At 41.5% G+C, this 15,277-nt stretch overlaps 1 protein-coding gene across 2 annotated transcripts in view; it reads right to left on the reverse strand.

Annotated features, from left to right (window-relative positions):
* The window catches only part of PCSK5 (proprotein convertase subtilisin/kexin type 5), a 300,051-nt gene that overhangs the window by 120,057 nt on the left and 164,717 nt on the right, over window positions 1-15,277 (reverse strand). For both annotated transcript variants that reach the window (XM_084628879.1, XM_084628880.1), the window contains exon 10: window positions 1,201-1,304. In XM_084628879.1, coding sequence (XP_084485005.1) covers window positions 1,201-1,304 — 104 coding nt within the window. The remainder of the gene's footprint in view (window positions 1-1,200; window positions 1,305-15,277) is intronic.

Below are 15,277 nucleotides of genomic sequence, written 5' to 3' on the forward strand. Positions count from 1 at the left end.
TGGGTCAAACCCAGACCCTTGACTGTGAAAACATTTTAATTTTGAGGCCGTGTGGAGTTGAATCCCCATTTCCAAAACTATCCTCTATCGTTTAGGTTCTGGATTGGATCCAAAAATGAAAGGGGCCTTTTTTCTGTTTCTAATTCAGATGCAGCGGAAATGTCATGGGGCAGAATTACATATTAAATATGTTCTGTGGTGGATGTTCTGTGATCTGGAATAGGTTAAAGCTAAGGTTTAGATTCAAGGCCAAATTTTAGTGTGAAATTGTGTGAAAATTTGATGGCTCTGATACTTTGTGGACTGTTCTCAGGAGTTTTTGGCACAAAATGGCATAAATCTCACAAGACAGACTCAATTTAAAACTTGGGTGGAATTCCAACCCAGAAATAAAGCCAATAAAGGGTTTAGACAATGGGAACTAGAATTTAAACCATCTTGAAATGTAGAGGTGTTTAGATTCAAGGTCCAATTTTAGCCCAACTAAAATATAAGCAGAATTATATGATATTGCTAGTCATTGACTATGATGGTCTGTATATATCTCTATAACAGCTGGTCAAAACCAGTAAAACATTTAGTGAGAACTTTAAAACATGTCTGAGTTTTTTGAAATTTTGAAAAATGTCTGATTGAAAAATGGGATTTCTGTCCCTTGAGACAGTCTGATATTTTGACCCTTGTTTCCATCCCAAATCAGGGCAAAAAGCTGAAATATCAAAGCCTTGTTTGTGCAGAATGAAAAGTTCTGAACAATTTCTATTCAGTAATGTCAAAACATTCCATTTTGCCATTTTGAATCAAAATCCCTTATATTCCTAAATTGAAATGTTTTATTTCAGGTTTGCTTGACATTAAATTCTGTGACCTTAACATCAAGCTAGACCATCTGTACACCTGTGCCTGGAAGACACAAAGACCTGGTTCAGATGCTTTACTGCCTGCTTTGTGCTACCAACGTAGCAAAAAGTAGGCAGTAAGGGTTGACCAGAATCCAGCCCATAATACTTTTCTAGTAATTTCAAATCCCAGTCTTTAAAGGAGGAGAAGGAACACATCTCTTTTGTTAATGAAAAAGACTAAAAGCTCCACATATTGCAGGTGACAGACAAACCATCTGAGAATATTTCCCTCAGCTTCCCCTTTAAATGTCCAATTTTGTTTTTGCCTGTCACGGTGAATAAGAAAGGAAGCTCTCACCCTTATAACCAGCAGCATTGGTTTTCCAGTCATTAGAATTCAGATGTCCTGCACGTGAAGTCCTTACAATAATATGCTGTACGTCTCTCCAGGTCAGAGATGGACTAAGGAAAAGGGCAAAGACAAAGTGAAAATCAGAACTTTCTTACCAAAAAGGGGAAAAAAAAAGTCACACAAGTTAAAAAACAAAACCACAAACAAAACCAGTGTTCAAAGTAACATGACCCAGCTTTACAGGATTGATGTGTCAAATTATTTCTACCTCTACTATTCTTTTTCGATTATGAGAGATGCATTAATTGATAGGCAGCCTGTAAAATACACACACTCAGTATTCCACACATGTGAATTTACAAGGATGGATAAAAAAGTGTATTTGACCTAGAGATAACTAATATGACCACCAAGTTGTTCATGTTGCATCTGTACATGGTTGCCTACCTCAGACATGCACAAGAGAAGAAAAGCATAACAGATCACAAGCTGTTTCATATTCATTACGGCCCCAGTCTGGCATTCCTTTCACACTCTAAACTTCCACTGTAGTCATTATGGAAGCGTGAGTCTACATTGTCATTGACTTGCTCATTATCAGCCAGATTCACTACTGGTAATCAGGCAGAGATCAATCCTGTATTCTTTATGTACCCAAAACTCCCAGGAATGAATTTGGGTAGTTAATGGTTGTGATGAAGTGGGAATTTTCTGTAATATTGTATTAGTCCTGTGTGTGCCTCAGTTTCCCTCTGTACTTTGCATTGATACCCTGTGGGTGCAAAAGGGTTAAAAATAAAAAGTTGCTCTTGGGGCAGAGCAGGAGACATGAGGTGGTGTCATGTAACTGTTGGGAGGGGGAATGAATGGATCATTAAAGAACTGGCTGAAACCGACCCATATCGATGGAGGATCGATCCACAAAGACATTGGGAGCCCTAAGGATTGAACAACTGATGCTTATCCAGCAGGCAGAACATGTGAACATTTCCACAGGGATTGGCAAGGGGGTTGGGGTGGCTGTTGGAGAGACTCAGCAGCTTTCACCTGAGACTGCTAGCGAGTCAGAGCCAGAAATGGATACCATAGCAGCATGGCTGATTGCATTGGCTTCGTGAGTTTGGACTATATCTTAACCTTTGCTTCTCTGTGCTAAACTAAGGGCTTCTGATATAGTGTTCCAGTTGACTAATAAATCCTACTTTGTTTTGAAAAGGCTGCCGGGTGTCACTGCAAATAATTGCTGGGGTGCATTGGTCCCTGAAGAGTATAAAAGTCTCTGACCAGGAGTCTATCTCAGTTGGACTCGCTGGACAGAGCTCACAGTGTGAAATGGGAGTACAAGAACCAGAGAATCAGTCTTGGAGGCACAGAGGCCATATGGCCTACCCTTAAAGAAGAGTAGAACCTCTTAGGGGTCTGGCATTCTGAACAGGTACTTCCAAGGGACTGCTTAGAAGCTGGGAAGTAGCACTGATTCCGTGGATCTGTGACAATGGGCAAGTGACTGACAACACATACGTGAGTTTCTACAATATGTAAATAATGATTCTGTCCCTAAGGATGACGAAAGAGGATCCCATCTGGGTCTCCACTGTGGAATGAACTACCAATTTTTTCTCTCACAAACAGAAGAAATCTTTCGAGAATGTAGCATTTCAGATGCCCTTTGTTTTGCAGATACATATTCTCAGGAGGACTTCCTTTCTAAAACCATAGCTTAAAAGGCCATGGATTATGGTGGTGTTCATTGGCAATTTCTCATTTGTTCTGTTAGCAATGAGGTGGGGAATATGACTGTTCTTCCAACAATGTTGTTAATAGTGAGAATGATAAATGAATACAGAATGAGCAGCTATGGTAGGGCTTCACAAAAATTAAATAAAAAAAGAGGAAATGGGGATTTGTGCTCATACCATTACTCACCAAACATCATCCTCTGAATAGCCCTGCTCCTGTTCCCATTGACATCAGTGGTAACACTGTCTTTGAGTTGGATGGTGCCGGATCAGGCCCAATACTAGTTAACTATACTGTCTAGTACAGTGATTCTCAAACTTTTGTACTTGTACCACCTTTCACATAGCAAGCCTCTGAGTGTGACTCCCCACTTATAAATTTAAAACACTTTTTTATATATTTAACACCATTATAAATGCTGGAGGCAAAGCGGCGTTTGGGGTCGTGTCTGACAGCTCGTGACCCCCCATTTAAGAACCTTGCAACACCCTGAAGGGTCCTGACCCATAATTTGAGAACCCCTGGTCTAGTAGCTAGGGCACTAAGCTGGGACTTGGGAGATGCAGGTTCAATTCCCTACTCCAACATAAATTTCCTTTGTGACCTTGGGCAAGTCACTTAGTGTCTTCCTGCTTCAATTCCCCATCTGGAAGTTGGGGATAATGCTTCCCTACCTCACAGGGGTATTGTGAAGATAAATACATTAAAGATTGTGAGGCACTCAGATACCGTGGTAACAGAGGCCATAGCTGCATTGATCCTGCAGTTTTTCCATGCATGGAATGCCTACTAAATTTAGTGAGAGATTTCTATGTGGAACATCTGCAGGATAACAGAAACTATCCAAGCAGGTAGATTTTTCTGGGAGCTCTTCCTGACACAGGAAGTCAGAAGAGAAACTCACCAATCTGAGAATTTGGTGTGCAGAACTCAAAGCAGTGTTTCTTATTTTTATAATCTGTCCTCACATCTGCCAGAATTTATTTTCTCATAAATTTAACCTTTTGAAATACTTGCTTTGTAGATGCTATACCATACTTAAATGTAGAAATAGTATCTTGTTTATCTTTTGAAGTAAGTAGCTGAAATCAATCAGGTCTATGACATTTCCTACATATAACTCAGTCTGAAGAAATTAGTGTTTTATTTTCTTGCTGAGCTGCATAAGCCAGGGTTTCTTAAATGTACACAATTAAGATGACAAACTTTAGCTTCAGTAAATTGGAACTCCATAGGGAAGCAGCAGATATGCAGAAATTACTGAAAACATCTAAGTTTTCTATGGAAAACCTGTCTATCTCACACAGGGCAAAGACAGAAATAGACTGATGGAAATTAACAGGTTTGTGATCAAAGGGATTTCATCTGTCTGAATGAGATTAAAGGAAGGAAATGAAAACCAATTACATTTGAGCTTCATAAATCACAATACCATATAATGGCAGTAAACCTGAGAAGTGTAGAAAATACACTCAAAAGTAACAGCCGTGTATGTGTGTGGAAGGGGTCCTCCAATGGCCATACAGTCTATATAGTTGAAACAGGACCAAGTCAACAGAATTTTTATATATATTGACCAAGTAGGAATTGCTTAAAATAGGTCTTATATACTGTAACTAAGTTACAAATGGCATCTCAAACTCAGGTGTGGAACCATTTAACTGTATACCCTTCCCCTCTATTTTTTTCATTTTTTCTTTTTTCTTTTTTTTTTTTTTGGGTGCTGACATTGCTATCTTACTTTCGGATGGACTCTTGTTCCTTTGCAGCAAGTTTCCCACTAGGTTGTGCGAGGCCAATGTCAACTAGACTCTGATGTGACCTAGCATCAAATACCCTTTTTTAGCTACCAATGGAGAATCAAAGGAGGTATTGTGTATTTTAGTGAAGCCAACACAGAGTGCTGCTCACACTGGAGCCCTGAAGATGTTGGTGTATGCAGATCAGCTGGAACACTCACTTTGAAGATGCAAGATCATTTGTGCTGAAATCTCTTTTGGTTTTCAGAACTTGTTGCATTTCTTCCTAGCTGGATCAGTTTAATCATGACCATTTAATTTTTCTTGTGTGCATCTGAGGTACTGGGGCAGCTTGTGGTTAAATTATTGCATTATTTTTAAGGTGCATTATTGCCTTTTGGTGATGGATGGACATTTACAAATATTAATATAAATATAGCTTGTTTCCCAAGAAGGGGTCTTTTTTCTAGTTAGACAATTGAACTGGTATGATAGTAAGTATTTATCCAGCTGAGAGCTGGTAAAAAAAAGAACTGCAAAAAGTGAAAGTCATGGAATGTAATGGGCATTAAGGGCTTGTAAGATATGGTATGCTTGGACAGGCACGTAACATGCTTCAGAAAGGAATCAATAAAATTTTATACCAGATCAGGAATTTCACTAGGAGCCCATGTAATGTCTTAGGAAAACATGTAGCATTGGCTCAAGCCTTCAAGAGTACCTCTGAGAATCCCAAGAGCTGCATTCTTTATTAGGTGAAGTCTGAACAATCTGTGACTCCACAAAGCAAGGCGTTATAGTTGTCGAAACTACTGAGAAGAAAAGGCACTAAAATATTCACATCAGTTTTAAAGGGCAATGATCAAGACTGCTACATTCAGCTAATTATTAAAAACCAACCAGGGGATCCAGTCTCCTTTCAATGAACACTGAGCTCTCATTATTGGGAATTATACAGCGTGTCAAGATGAAAATACAACCCACAGTTAAGGTTTAATGAAAACTCCCCCAAAACTTCCAGCCTGGGGAACCTTGAAAAGCGAGCTACTCTGGTTCTATTTTAAAGTTCTGAGTAAGAGGCCACTGTTATACAGTATTTGCCTGCTACATCTCATCCTCAAAACCAAACTCAGACAACAATTTCTCAAACTGAAAACCTAAAGCTAAGTGTCAGGTACCCAGTAAACAGATGTGTGTACGCTCAACCTCTCTCTCATAGTGCCTGCACGCCAGTTTGCTTACTGCAAGAGCTATTGAAGTATAACATTTTTCTTCTATTGATGTTGTCATCTCAAATATAGACAAGCTTTTGATGTATTATATCAAAGGCAGCAGGGAGATATAACAGCATAAGAACAGCATTGCAGCTGATTTCAACAGCCTCCGATAGAACCTTCGCTGTACTAGGAAGTGAGCTATTGCCAAATTGAAATTTCCTCTCTACAGTAGACACCTCATTTGAAACCAAATAGGACTGCAATTGTTCACCCCCAACTTTTGTCAGAAACTTTGACAAAAAATAAGAAATTGGAAAGGAGTCAAACTAGCAGTTCATTTGGAGAAAAAATAGATTTTTTTTTCAAACTAGGGAGTCATAGGAGCCAATTTTAAAGCATCTGGAACCATCACAGAAGCAGTCAAGTGTTTGTAAAACATGTCAAAATTGGAACCGAAGTGAGTAAACAGTTTCTCTAGCCATGTAAGCCACAGATCCAGACAAGATGTCACTGATGTTAATTGACTTACCACTTGATTAATCTCAAAAGAGTTAATGGGTAAACATCTTGAAAGGAAAAAAAGTACTAACAAGACCAATACTGACACTGCTATATAATGGGATCAATTTCAAAAACAAGACAATTTCCTTCCAAGAAAAAAAAAACTTGAATGTCTCATTTGAAATTGCCTGGGGATTATGCATACCAGACAATACTCAAAATCACACCAGAATGAGCAGAAGTAAGAATAATTAGATGAAAATTGCATGACCAGCAGCCAATAAATAATGAATGTCAAGTCCTCAGCTCTCTAGTAATACTCCAAGGTCTGGACCTCTTCTTTCAACCTTTTCAAAACGGTTATAAAACAAGGTAAATGAGAAACCATGGAAGTGGAACAACTGTACAATAATGGTGTACAAAATCAGCAATATTAGTTTGAGTTTTAACTGGATCCTTAACCAAGAATGAACAGCATTATCCAAATTGGTTAGAAATTAGAAGCTTTACTTTCAGGTCAGATTCTGATCCCTTCACTTATACTGAGTAGTGCTTTACTCCACAAGTAGTCCTTTTGAAGACAATGTAGCTAATCCTGAAGCAGGTGCTATTCAACATGAGTAAGGTTAGTATTTTGTCATGGGTATTTTTAGCAAAAGTCACATACAGGTGGTGGGCAATAAACAAAAATTCACAGAAGACTGCGACCTGTCTGTGACTTTTCCTAAAAATACCCTGGGGGGAGGGACTAACAGTGGGAGTCCCACTGGGCGCTGATTGCTGGCCACTGCTCCTATAGTGTAGGCTGACCCAGCCCTGGGCACTGCACCCAGTCCTGCTGCTGCTCCTGGGTGGGGGCTGACAGCTGCTCCAGCCCTGCAGCTGCAGTGGGCTGAAGCTGAAGAAGTCATGTAAGTCTCTTAAAGTCACGGAATCGGTGACCTCCATGACAGAATCATATCATAGAATCATAGAATCATAGAATATCAGGGTTGGAAGGGACCCCAGAAGGTCATCTAGTCCAACCCCCTGCTTGAAGCAGGACCAATTCCCAGTTAAATTATCCCAGCCAGGGCTTTGTCAAGCCTGACCTTAAAAACCTCTAAGGAAGGAGATTCTAACACCTCCCTAGGTAACGCATTCCAGTGTTTCACCACCCTCATAGTGAAAAAGTTTTTCCTAATATCCAATCTAAACCTCCCCCACTGCAACTTGAGACCATTACTCCTCGTTCTGTCATCTGCTACCATTGAGAACAGTCTAGAGCCATCCTCTTTGGAACTCCCTTTCAGGTAGTTGAAAGCAGCTATCAAATCCCCCCATATTCTTCTCTTCTGCAGACTAAACAATCCCAGCTCCCTCAGCCTCTCCTCGTAAGTCATGTGTTCTAGACCCCTAATCATTTTTGTTGCCCTTCGCTGGACTCTCTCCAATTTATCCACATCCTTCTTGTAGTGTGGGGCCCAAAACTGGACACAGTACTCCAGATGAGGCCTCACCAATGTCGAATAGAGGGGAACGATCACGTCCCTCGATCTGCTCGCTATGCCCCTACTTATACATCCCAAAATGCCATTGGCCTTCTTGTGCTGGAAATGGCCCACCTGATGATCACTTTAGATAAGCTATTACCAGCAGGACAGTGGGGTGGGAGGAGGTATTGTTTCATATTCTCTGTGTATATATAAAGTCTGCTGCAGTTTCCACGGTATGCATCCGATGAAGTGAGCTGTAGCTCACGAAAGCTTATGCTCAAATAAATTGGTTAGTCTCTAAAGTGCCACAAGTACTCCTTTTCTTCTTTCAAGGGCACACTGCTGACTCATATCCAGCTTCTCATCCACTGTCACCCCTAGGTCCTTTTCCGCAGAACTGTTGCCTAGCCATTCGGCCCCTAGTCTGTAGCGGTGCATTGGATTCTTCCATCTTAAGTGCAGCACCCTGCACTTATCCTTATTGAACCTCATCAGATTTCTTTTGGCCCAATCCTCCAATTTGTCTAGGTCCTTCTGTATCCTATCCCTCCCCTCTAGCGTATCTACCACTCCTCCCAGTTTAGTATCATCCGCAAATTTGCTGAGAGTGCAATCTACACCATCCTCCAGATCATTTATGAAGATATTGAACAAAACCGGCCCCAGGACCGACCCCTGGGGCACTCCACTTGACACCGGCTGCCAACTAGACATGGAGCCATTGATCACTACCCGTTGAGCCCGACAATCTAGCCAGCTTTCTACCCACCTTATAGTGCATTCATCCAGCCCATACTTCCTTAACTTGCTGACAAGAATACTGTGGGAGACCGTGTCAAAAGCTTTGCTAAAGTCAAGAAACAATACATCCACTGCTTTCCCTTCATCCACAGAACCAGTAATCTCATCATAAAAGGCGATTAGATTAGTCAAGCATGACCTTCCCTTGGTGAATCCATGCTGTCTGTTCCTGATCACTTTCCTCTCATGCAAGTGCTTCAGGATTGATTCTTTGAGGACCTGCTCCATGATTTTTCCAGGGACTGAGGTGAGGCTGACTGGCCTCACCTTAAACATCCTTAAATCCTTAAATATCCTTAAACATGAGTACAGGGATCAAAATCTGGCCTTTTATGTAAAAATAAAGAACAAAAATTATGATTCAAAAGAAACAAAAATGCCATCAGTGAAAGAAAATTAGAGGAAAGTTCAGTCGGTGTGAAGTTGTATGACACAACCAGGATCAAACAGTGAGGGATCAGAGTGCAAATTAAGTTTTCCTTCATAGCAAAATGATAAAGCAATCAAAATTAACAACAGTGACTACACTGTCATAATGACCAGTGGTTTGATGCAGATCAGTCTATCTGAAAATAAATGTTTTGCTAAAATATCAGGGGCGTCTTTGAGTCTAGTTGAAGAAAGGATACAAGCAGAAATAAAACATAATACCATGGGATTTACAAAAGAAGAAACATTGCCATGCAATCTGAAGGGGTCAATGGGCCATCTTTGCAAATCCTGGGTATGACGAGACAGGCTTTGATTGTTACTGCTATATCTCATCAAAACAAGTAGTATTTTCCGACACTGCATCCTTCCCTGGAATTCTGTTACATAGTATTTACTAGTAGATCACACACAAAGTCTAATCAATTTTAAAATACAACTCCTATTCCAACAACAGCATTTTCAGCATTCTGATGTCCACATGACTCTGCCCCATGAGGCCATTCAACAACTTTATAAACAAAGCAGAAAACACAGCTGTTTGGCCTAGCCACAAGCTCCTTGTAACTCATATAACTATCCAAACTCTTCCAGTGTTTTCTGCAGTCATAAGACAAATCCAATTCCAATGTTTCATCCAAAATCCATATTCACATTTACTGAATGATGAATGCCTCTTTATGACTAGTTGATTAATAACTGTCTGTGATGTTACACCCAATTATTATTTATGGAAATATGCTTATGATATGGAAATGGCATAACTGAGATATATTTTATGCAAGATGTGTCTTGTAAGGTATCATCGGAAAGGCCATAATTTACTGAATGTAATTATCCAATGTGTATGCATGTATCATTTCTGTATCTAAAGTTAGGAATATTGACTATGTAACAATTACAATTGTGTGTGTATTTGGGAGACACACACCAAACAACAGGCCATCAGCCTTGATGGGTCATTAGGAAGAAACAATAAGACTTTGAAGATACTAATTTCTCTCCTTCCTGAGGGGCACCCTAGGACGTAGCTGTGACACTACTAGGTCAGGTTTCAGAGTAGCAGCCGTGTTAGTCTGTATCCGGAAAAAGAAAAGGAGGACTTGTGGCACCTTAGAGACTAACACATTTATTTGAGCATAAGCTTTCGTGAGCTACAGCTCATGTCATCGATGACAAGGTGGGTGAGGTAATTTCTTTTATTGGACCAACTTCTTTTGGTGAGAGAGACAAGCTTTTGAGCCACACAGAGCTCTTCTTCAGGTCTTCTTCCCAGACCTGAAGAAAAGCTGTTTGTGACTGAAAAGCTTGTCTCTCTCACCAAAAGAAGTTGGTCCAATAAAAGAAATTACCTCACCCACCTTATGTCTCACCACGTAGGATGTCTGCCTGATTATTAAATCCAGGGAGTACTATTTGGAGCACACTATTTTATGGCAGCTGCTGTGGTAACTCTCAGAAAAATAGTTTGTCTTTTAGCTTTTTAAGGGCTTTATAGATCAAAAGTCAAGATCTTAAGTTTCACCTGGAAGCAAATAGGGAGCAAGTTTTATTGCCAACATCACCAGATGAGCAACCAGTCACATTTTGCATTAGCTTCAGTAGTCCTAAACGTAGACCCACATAGACCACACTGCAATAAAACCACAAAAACATGGATAACAGTGGCAAAATCCAGAGCCAGGCAGAATATCACACAATAACCTGGCATAGATATAGAGCAGTTCTGATGAAAATGAAATAAACAAAGGACCATTTGCACGTTGATGACACTGCTGCCTATCTTTTGCTGTAGCACCTGGTGGCTTCACATACACATAGAAAAGGAGTCGGGGACAAAATAGAACCTTGCAGAGAGATCTCAGACTATGGCTTCACACTATTCTGTGCCTTCTCAGGAGGAAAGAATGAAACAACTATTCAAGAAATACACAGTCCACCCAGACGAGGAGCTACAGCCAGACACCACAGCACCAAAGCCCCGTTATCAATTTAGGCTTATTATACTAAGCATCTGGTGTACCTTTGGGGGAAGTCCTACGGAACCCTCATTTAATAAACATGCAGGCAGCTACGTCTAGGACAGTGCCCAAACTAGCATTTTGATCTAGATCTGTCGGTGCTTAGAACTCATTCCTGTTTATGTTATAACATCCAAGAAACTACCTTAAAAGAATGCTAAGGTTGCAAAATCAAGCCCTCAAAATATAGACTCTAAAACACTCTAAAAACAAGGCGTCCTGCTGGGACCTGGTTCTTGTCTCCTCTGCAGTTCAGTCAGGCTGCTCCTCCTCCAGGCTGCCGGAGCACCAGCAGCAGGAATACTCACAGAACAGAAGGGAGAGTCTCCATGTTCTCCCATTGGTGGTGCCTGGCACACCAGTGGCCAGCAGCAGCAGCCAAGAGGAGCAACTGCAGGGAAAGTCCTTCTGAGTTCCTGCACCAGTGAGCTAAAGAATGCTTCGCAACGAGAAACCTAGTGTGCATGTGTGAACTAAGATATTTTTCAAAGGTTTATAACTTGGCCAAATGAGGGTGTGTTTTTATGGAAACAGCAAAAGACAAGATGATACCTCACTCCCCCACCAAATTTCAAGCCCATCCTCCAAAGCATGGAAGTACTAGAGGTTCTCAACAAAACGGTTGTACACATTTTCTTAATGGACTAAACAACTTATTTTTACCTGCAGGGTTATAGTGAATCACAAATTGAACATGATCCAACAATGTGATGCAGTAGTGAAAAAGGCTAATGTAATTCTGGGGTGTATTAACAGGAGATTCATATGTAAGACACAGGAAGTAATTGTCCCTCTCTGCATGACACTGTTGAGAGTTCAGATGGAGTATTATGTTCAATTCTGGGCGCCATACTGAGGGAGGATGTGGATAAATTGGAGAGTGTTTAGAGGAGAACAACAAAAATGACCAAAGGTTTAGAAAACCTGACCTAAGAGGAAAGGTTAAAAAACCTGGGCATGTTTAGTCTTTAGAAAAGAAGACTGAGAGGAGAACTCAAACAGTCTCAAATATATTAAGGGCTGTAATAAAGAGGATGGTGATTAATTGTTCTCCATGTCCATTGAAGGTAGGACAAGAAGTAATGGGCTTAATCTGCAGCAAGAAAGTTTTACATTAGGAGAAACTTTCAAACCGTAAGGACAGTTAAGTTCCAGAATAGGCTTCCAAAGAAGGTTGTGAAATCCCCATCACTGGAGGTTTTAAAAAGCAGCTTGGACAAAGATCTGTCAGGGATGATCTAGGTTTACTTGGTCCTGCCTCAGTGCAGGGGACTGAACTTGGTGACTACTCGAGGTCCTTCTAGCCCTATAAGTCCATGATTTCATAACATAACATAAGAATGGCCATACTGGGTCAGACCAAAGGTCCACTCAGCCCAATATCCTGTCTACTGACAGTGGCCAATGCCAGGTCTCCCAGAGGGACTGAACCTAACAGGTAATGATCTAGTGATCTCTCTCCTGCCATCCATCTCCATCCTCTGACAAACAGAGGCTAGGGACACCATTCCTTATCCATCCTAGCTAATAGCCATTAATGGACTTAACCTCCATGAGTTTATCCAGTTCTCTTTTAAACCCTGTTATAGTCCTAGCCTTCACAACCTCCTCAGGCAAGGAGTTCCACAAGTTGACTGTGCGCTGAGTGAAGAAGAACTTCCTTTTATTTGTTTTAAACCTGCTACCCATTAATTTCATTTGGTGGCCCCTAGTTCTTATATTATGGGAACAAGTAAATAACTTTTCCTTATTCACTTTCTCCACACCACTCATGATTTTATATACGTCTATCATATCCCCCTTAGTCTCCTCTTTTCCAAGCTGAAAAGTCCTAGCCTCTTTAATCTCTCCTCATATGGGACCCGTTCCAAACCCCTAATCATTTTAGTTTCCCTTCTCTAAACCTTTTCTAATGCCAGTATATCTTTTTTGAGATGAGGGGACCACATCTGTATGCAGTATTCAAGATGTGGGTGTACCATGGATTTATATAACAGCAATAAAATATTCTTCATCTTATTCTCTATCCCTTTTTTAATGATTCCTAAACATCCCGCTTGCTTTTTTGACTGCTGCTGCACACTGCATGGATGTCTTTAGAGAATGATCCACGATGACTCCAAGATCTTTCTCCTGATTAGCTGTAGCTAAATTAGCGCCCATCATATTGTATGTATAGTTGGGGTTATTTTTTCCAATGTGCATTACTTTCATTTATCCACATTAAATTTCATTTGCATTTTGTTGCCCAATCACTTAGTTTTGTGAGATCTTTTTGAAGTTCTTCACAGTCTGCTTTGATCTTAACTATCTTGAGCAGTTTAGTATTGTCTGCAAACTTTGCCACCTCACTGTTTACCCCTTTCTCCAGATCATTTATGAATAGGTTGAATAGGATTGATCCTAGGACTGACCCTTGGGGAACACCACTAATTACCCCTCTCCATTCTGAAAATTTACCATTTATTCCGCCCCTTTTCAAATACATAACTTGTTAAAAATTCTATTTCTAAATCTCTTCTGAAAGTACAGTTCATAAGTTATAACCATAATCTGTTTAAACCGAATGTTAATATTTCTGTTTTATGTACAGTCTTCTTACATTTCCTTCTAATAACATGCAGCCAATCAGGTAAGCGGAACAACTTTGAGTTAACTGAGTGTCATAGGATTAAACTGAAGACCTGTCATTCTCATCTCATACTGGAACTATATATAAAAAAATGACACTCCAAAAGCATTTCCACAGTTCAGTTTAGTTTTCTTATCACTTTTGGCCTTTTATTGTATTCATTGGTAATCAAGCTCCTAGTAGCTGGGATGAAAGCCTCTCTTAACACTGAAGGGATATGAGATAGGTTCCTTGATTCAAAAACTTGTAAGTAACCAGACAGTTGTCTGTTTTACTGCATTATTGAAGGAGGCTCTGTAAGGAAATGAATCAGTATGAGAAGTGCTGCTGCTATTGGGTTAGTTTTCAGAAATCTGAGTCCCTTCCATAACAGCAGCAATTTGCAGAGGAAGAAAACGTGACAGATTTCAAAAGTATAAAGGCTAGGGAGTAATTGCTTGGATGCACAGATTTCCTCTCCTCTGTGATTTACATTCAGTTATGTTGTCGTTTAAAAAATAACTGAGGAACTTTTTGATGTACTTTTATTGTTACTTTTCTGGGTGGATATCAGTATGTGTAGTGAGGCGGTGTGGTGCCCCACCACCCCGCCGAGGGACAAACCCCCCCCACAGACACCAAAGTGGGCGGAGCCCATGGATCCTCTGCCCGCCCCCCAGAGGTTAAGGCGCAGGACAAGAAGTAGAAAAGCCCAACCCCAGAGCCCAGTTGGGCAACAGCAGCTGGAGAGGCCAGACGCCCGTGGCCTGGCTCCAACTTGGGAGACCCTGGCAAGCCATGGCCGACCCGAGGACTGGCCGGACCAGCCGAGGCCTGACCCTGATCGACGCCCAGAGGAGCAGCTGAGCCTATCCTGCACCAGCTACTCCGAGGAGCGGCCAAGTCTACCCCTCGCCAGCTACCCAGAGGAGCCCATGGTGGTGGAAACTCCTATGAGGGGCAGTCTGGAAGTAGCCCGGGGGCAGCCGACCCCAGTCTGGCTGCAGCACTGCCAGAGGGCAATGTCAGTGTGTTGCGGCCAGGATCCCCACTGACACAGCAGCGGGTCTTCGACTGCTGCTAGGGCCCCAGGCTGGGACGCAGTGGAGTGGGTGGGCCTGTGTCCTCCTGCCACCCACCTCACGGGTGGCAGTCTCCCCCTCCCCCTGGTTGCTAAAGCCAGGGCCTGGGCCTATACTGAACTATTTGCTCAGCCCCTGTCTAAGGGCCTGAGCCCCTGACTGTTTCTTTGCTGCCCCGCTCTGACCCAGGGCCTGGGCTTATACCGAACTGCCCACAGGACCCAGCCTGAAGGTCTGGGCCATAGCCTGGGTATTCCCCAACCCAACCGAGAGTGTAGGGAGGTGGTGTGGTGCCCCACAACCCCACCGAGGGACGAGCCCCGGCTGAGTTCCCTTACAGCATGTTAATATTCACCAAAGTTCTTCATTTGTTTTCAAGAGTAATTTGTTTTATCCCTGACCTTATATGAGCAAAGACAAAGGAAGTCTATAACTTGTATGAGAGAAGGAAACACAGGCAGTACAAC

Source organism: Lepidochelys olivacea (assembly GCF_965140295.1).
Source record: "Lepidochelys olivacea isolate rLepOli2 genome assembly, chromosome: 5".
In the NCBI taxonomy this organism is placed as follows: Eukaryota; Metazoa; Chordata; order Testudines; family Cheloniidae; genus Lepidochelys; species Lepidochelys olivacea.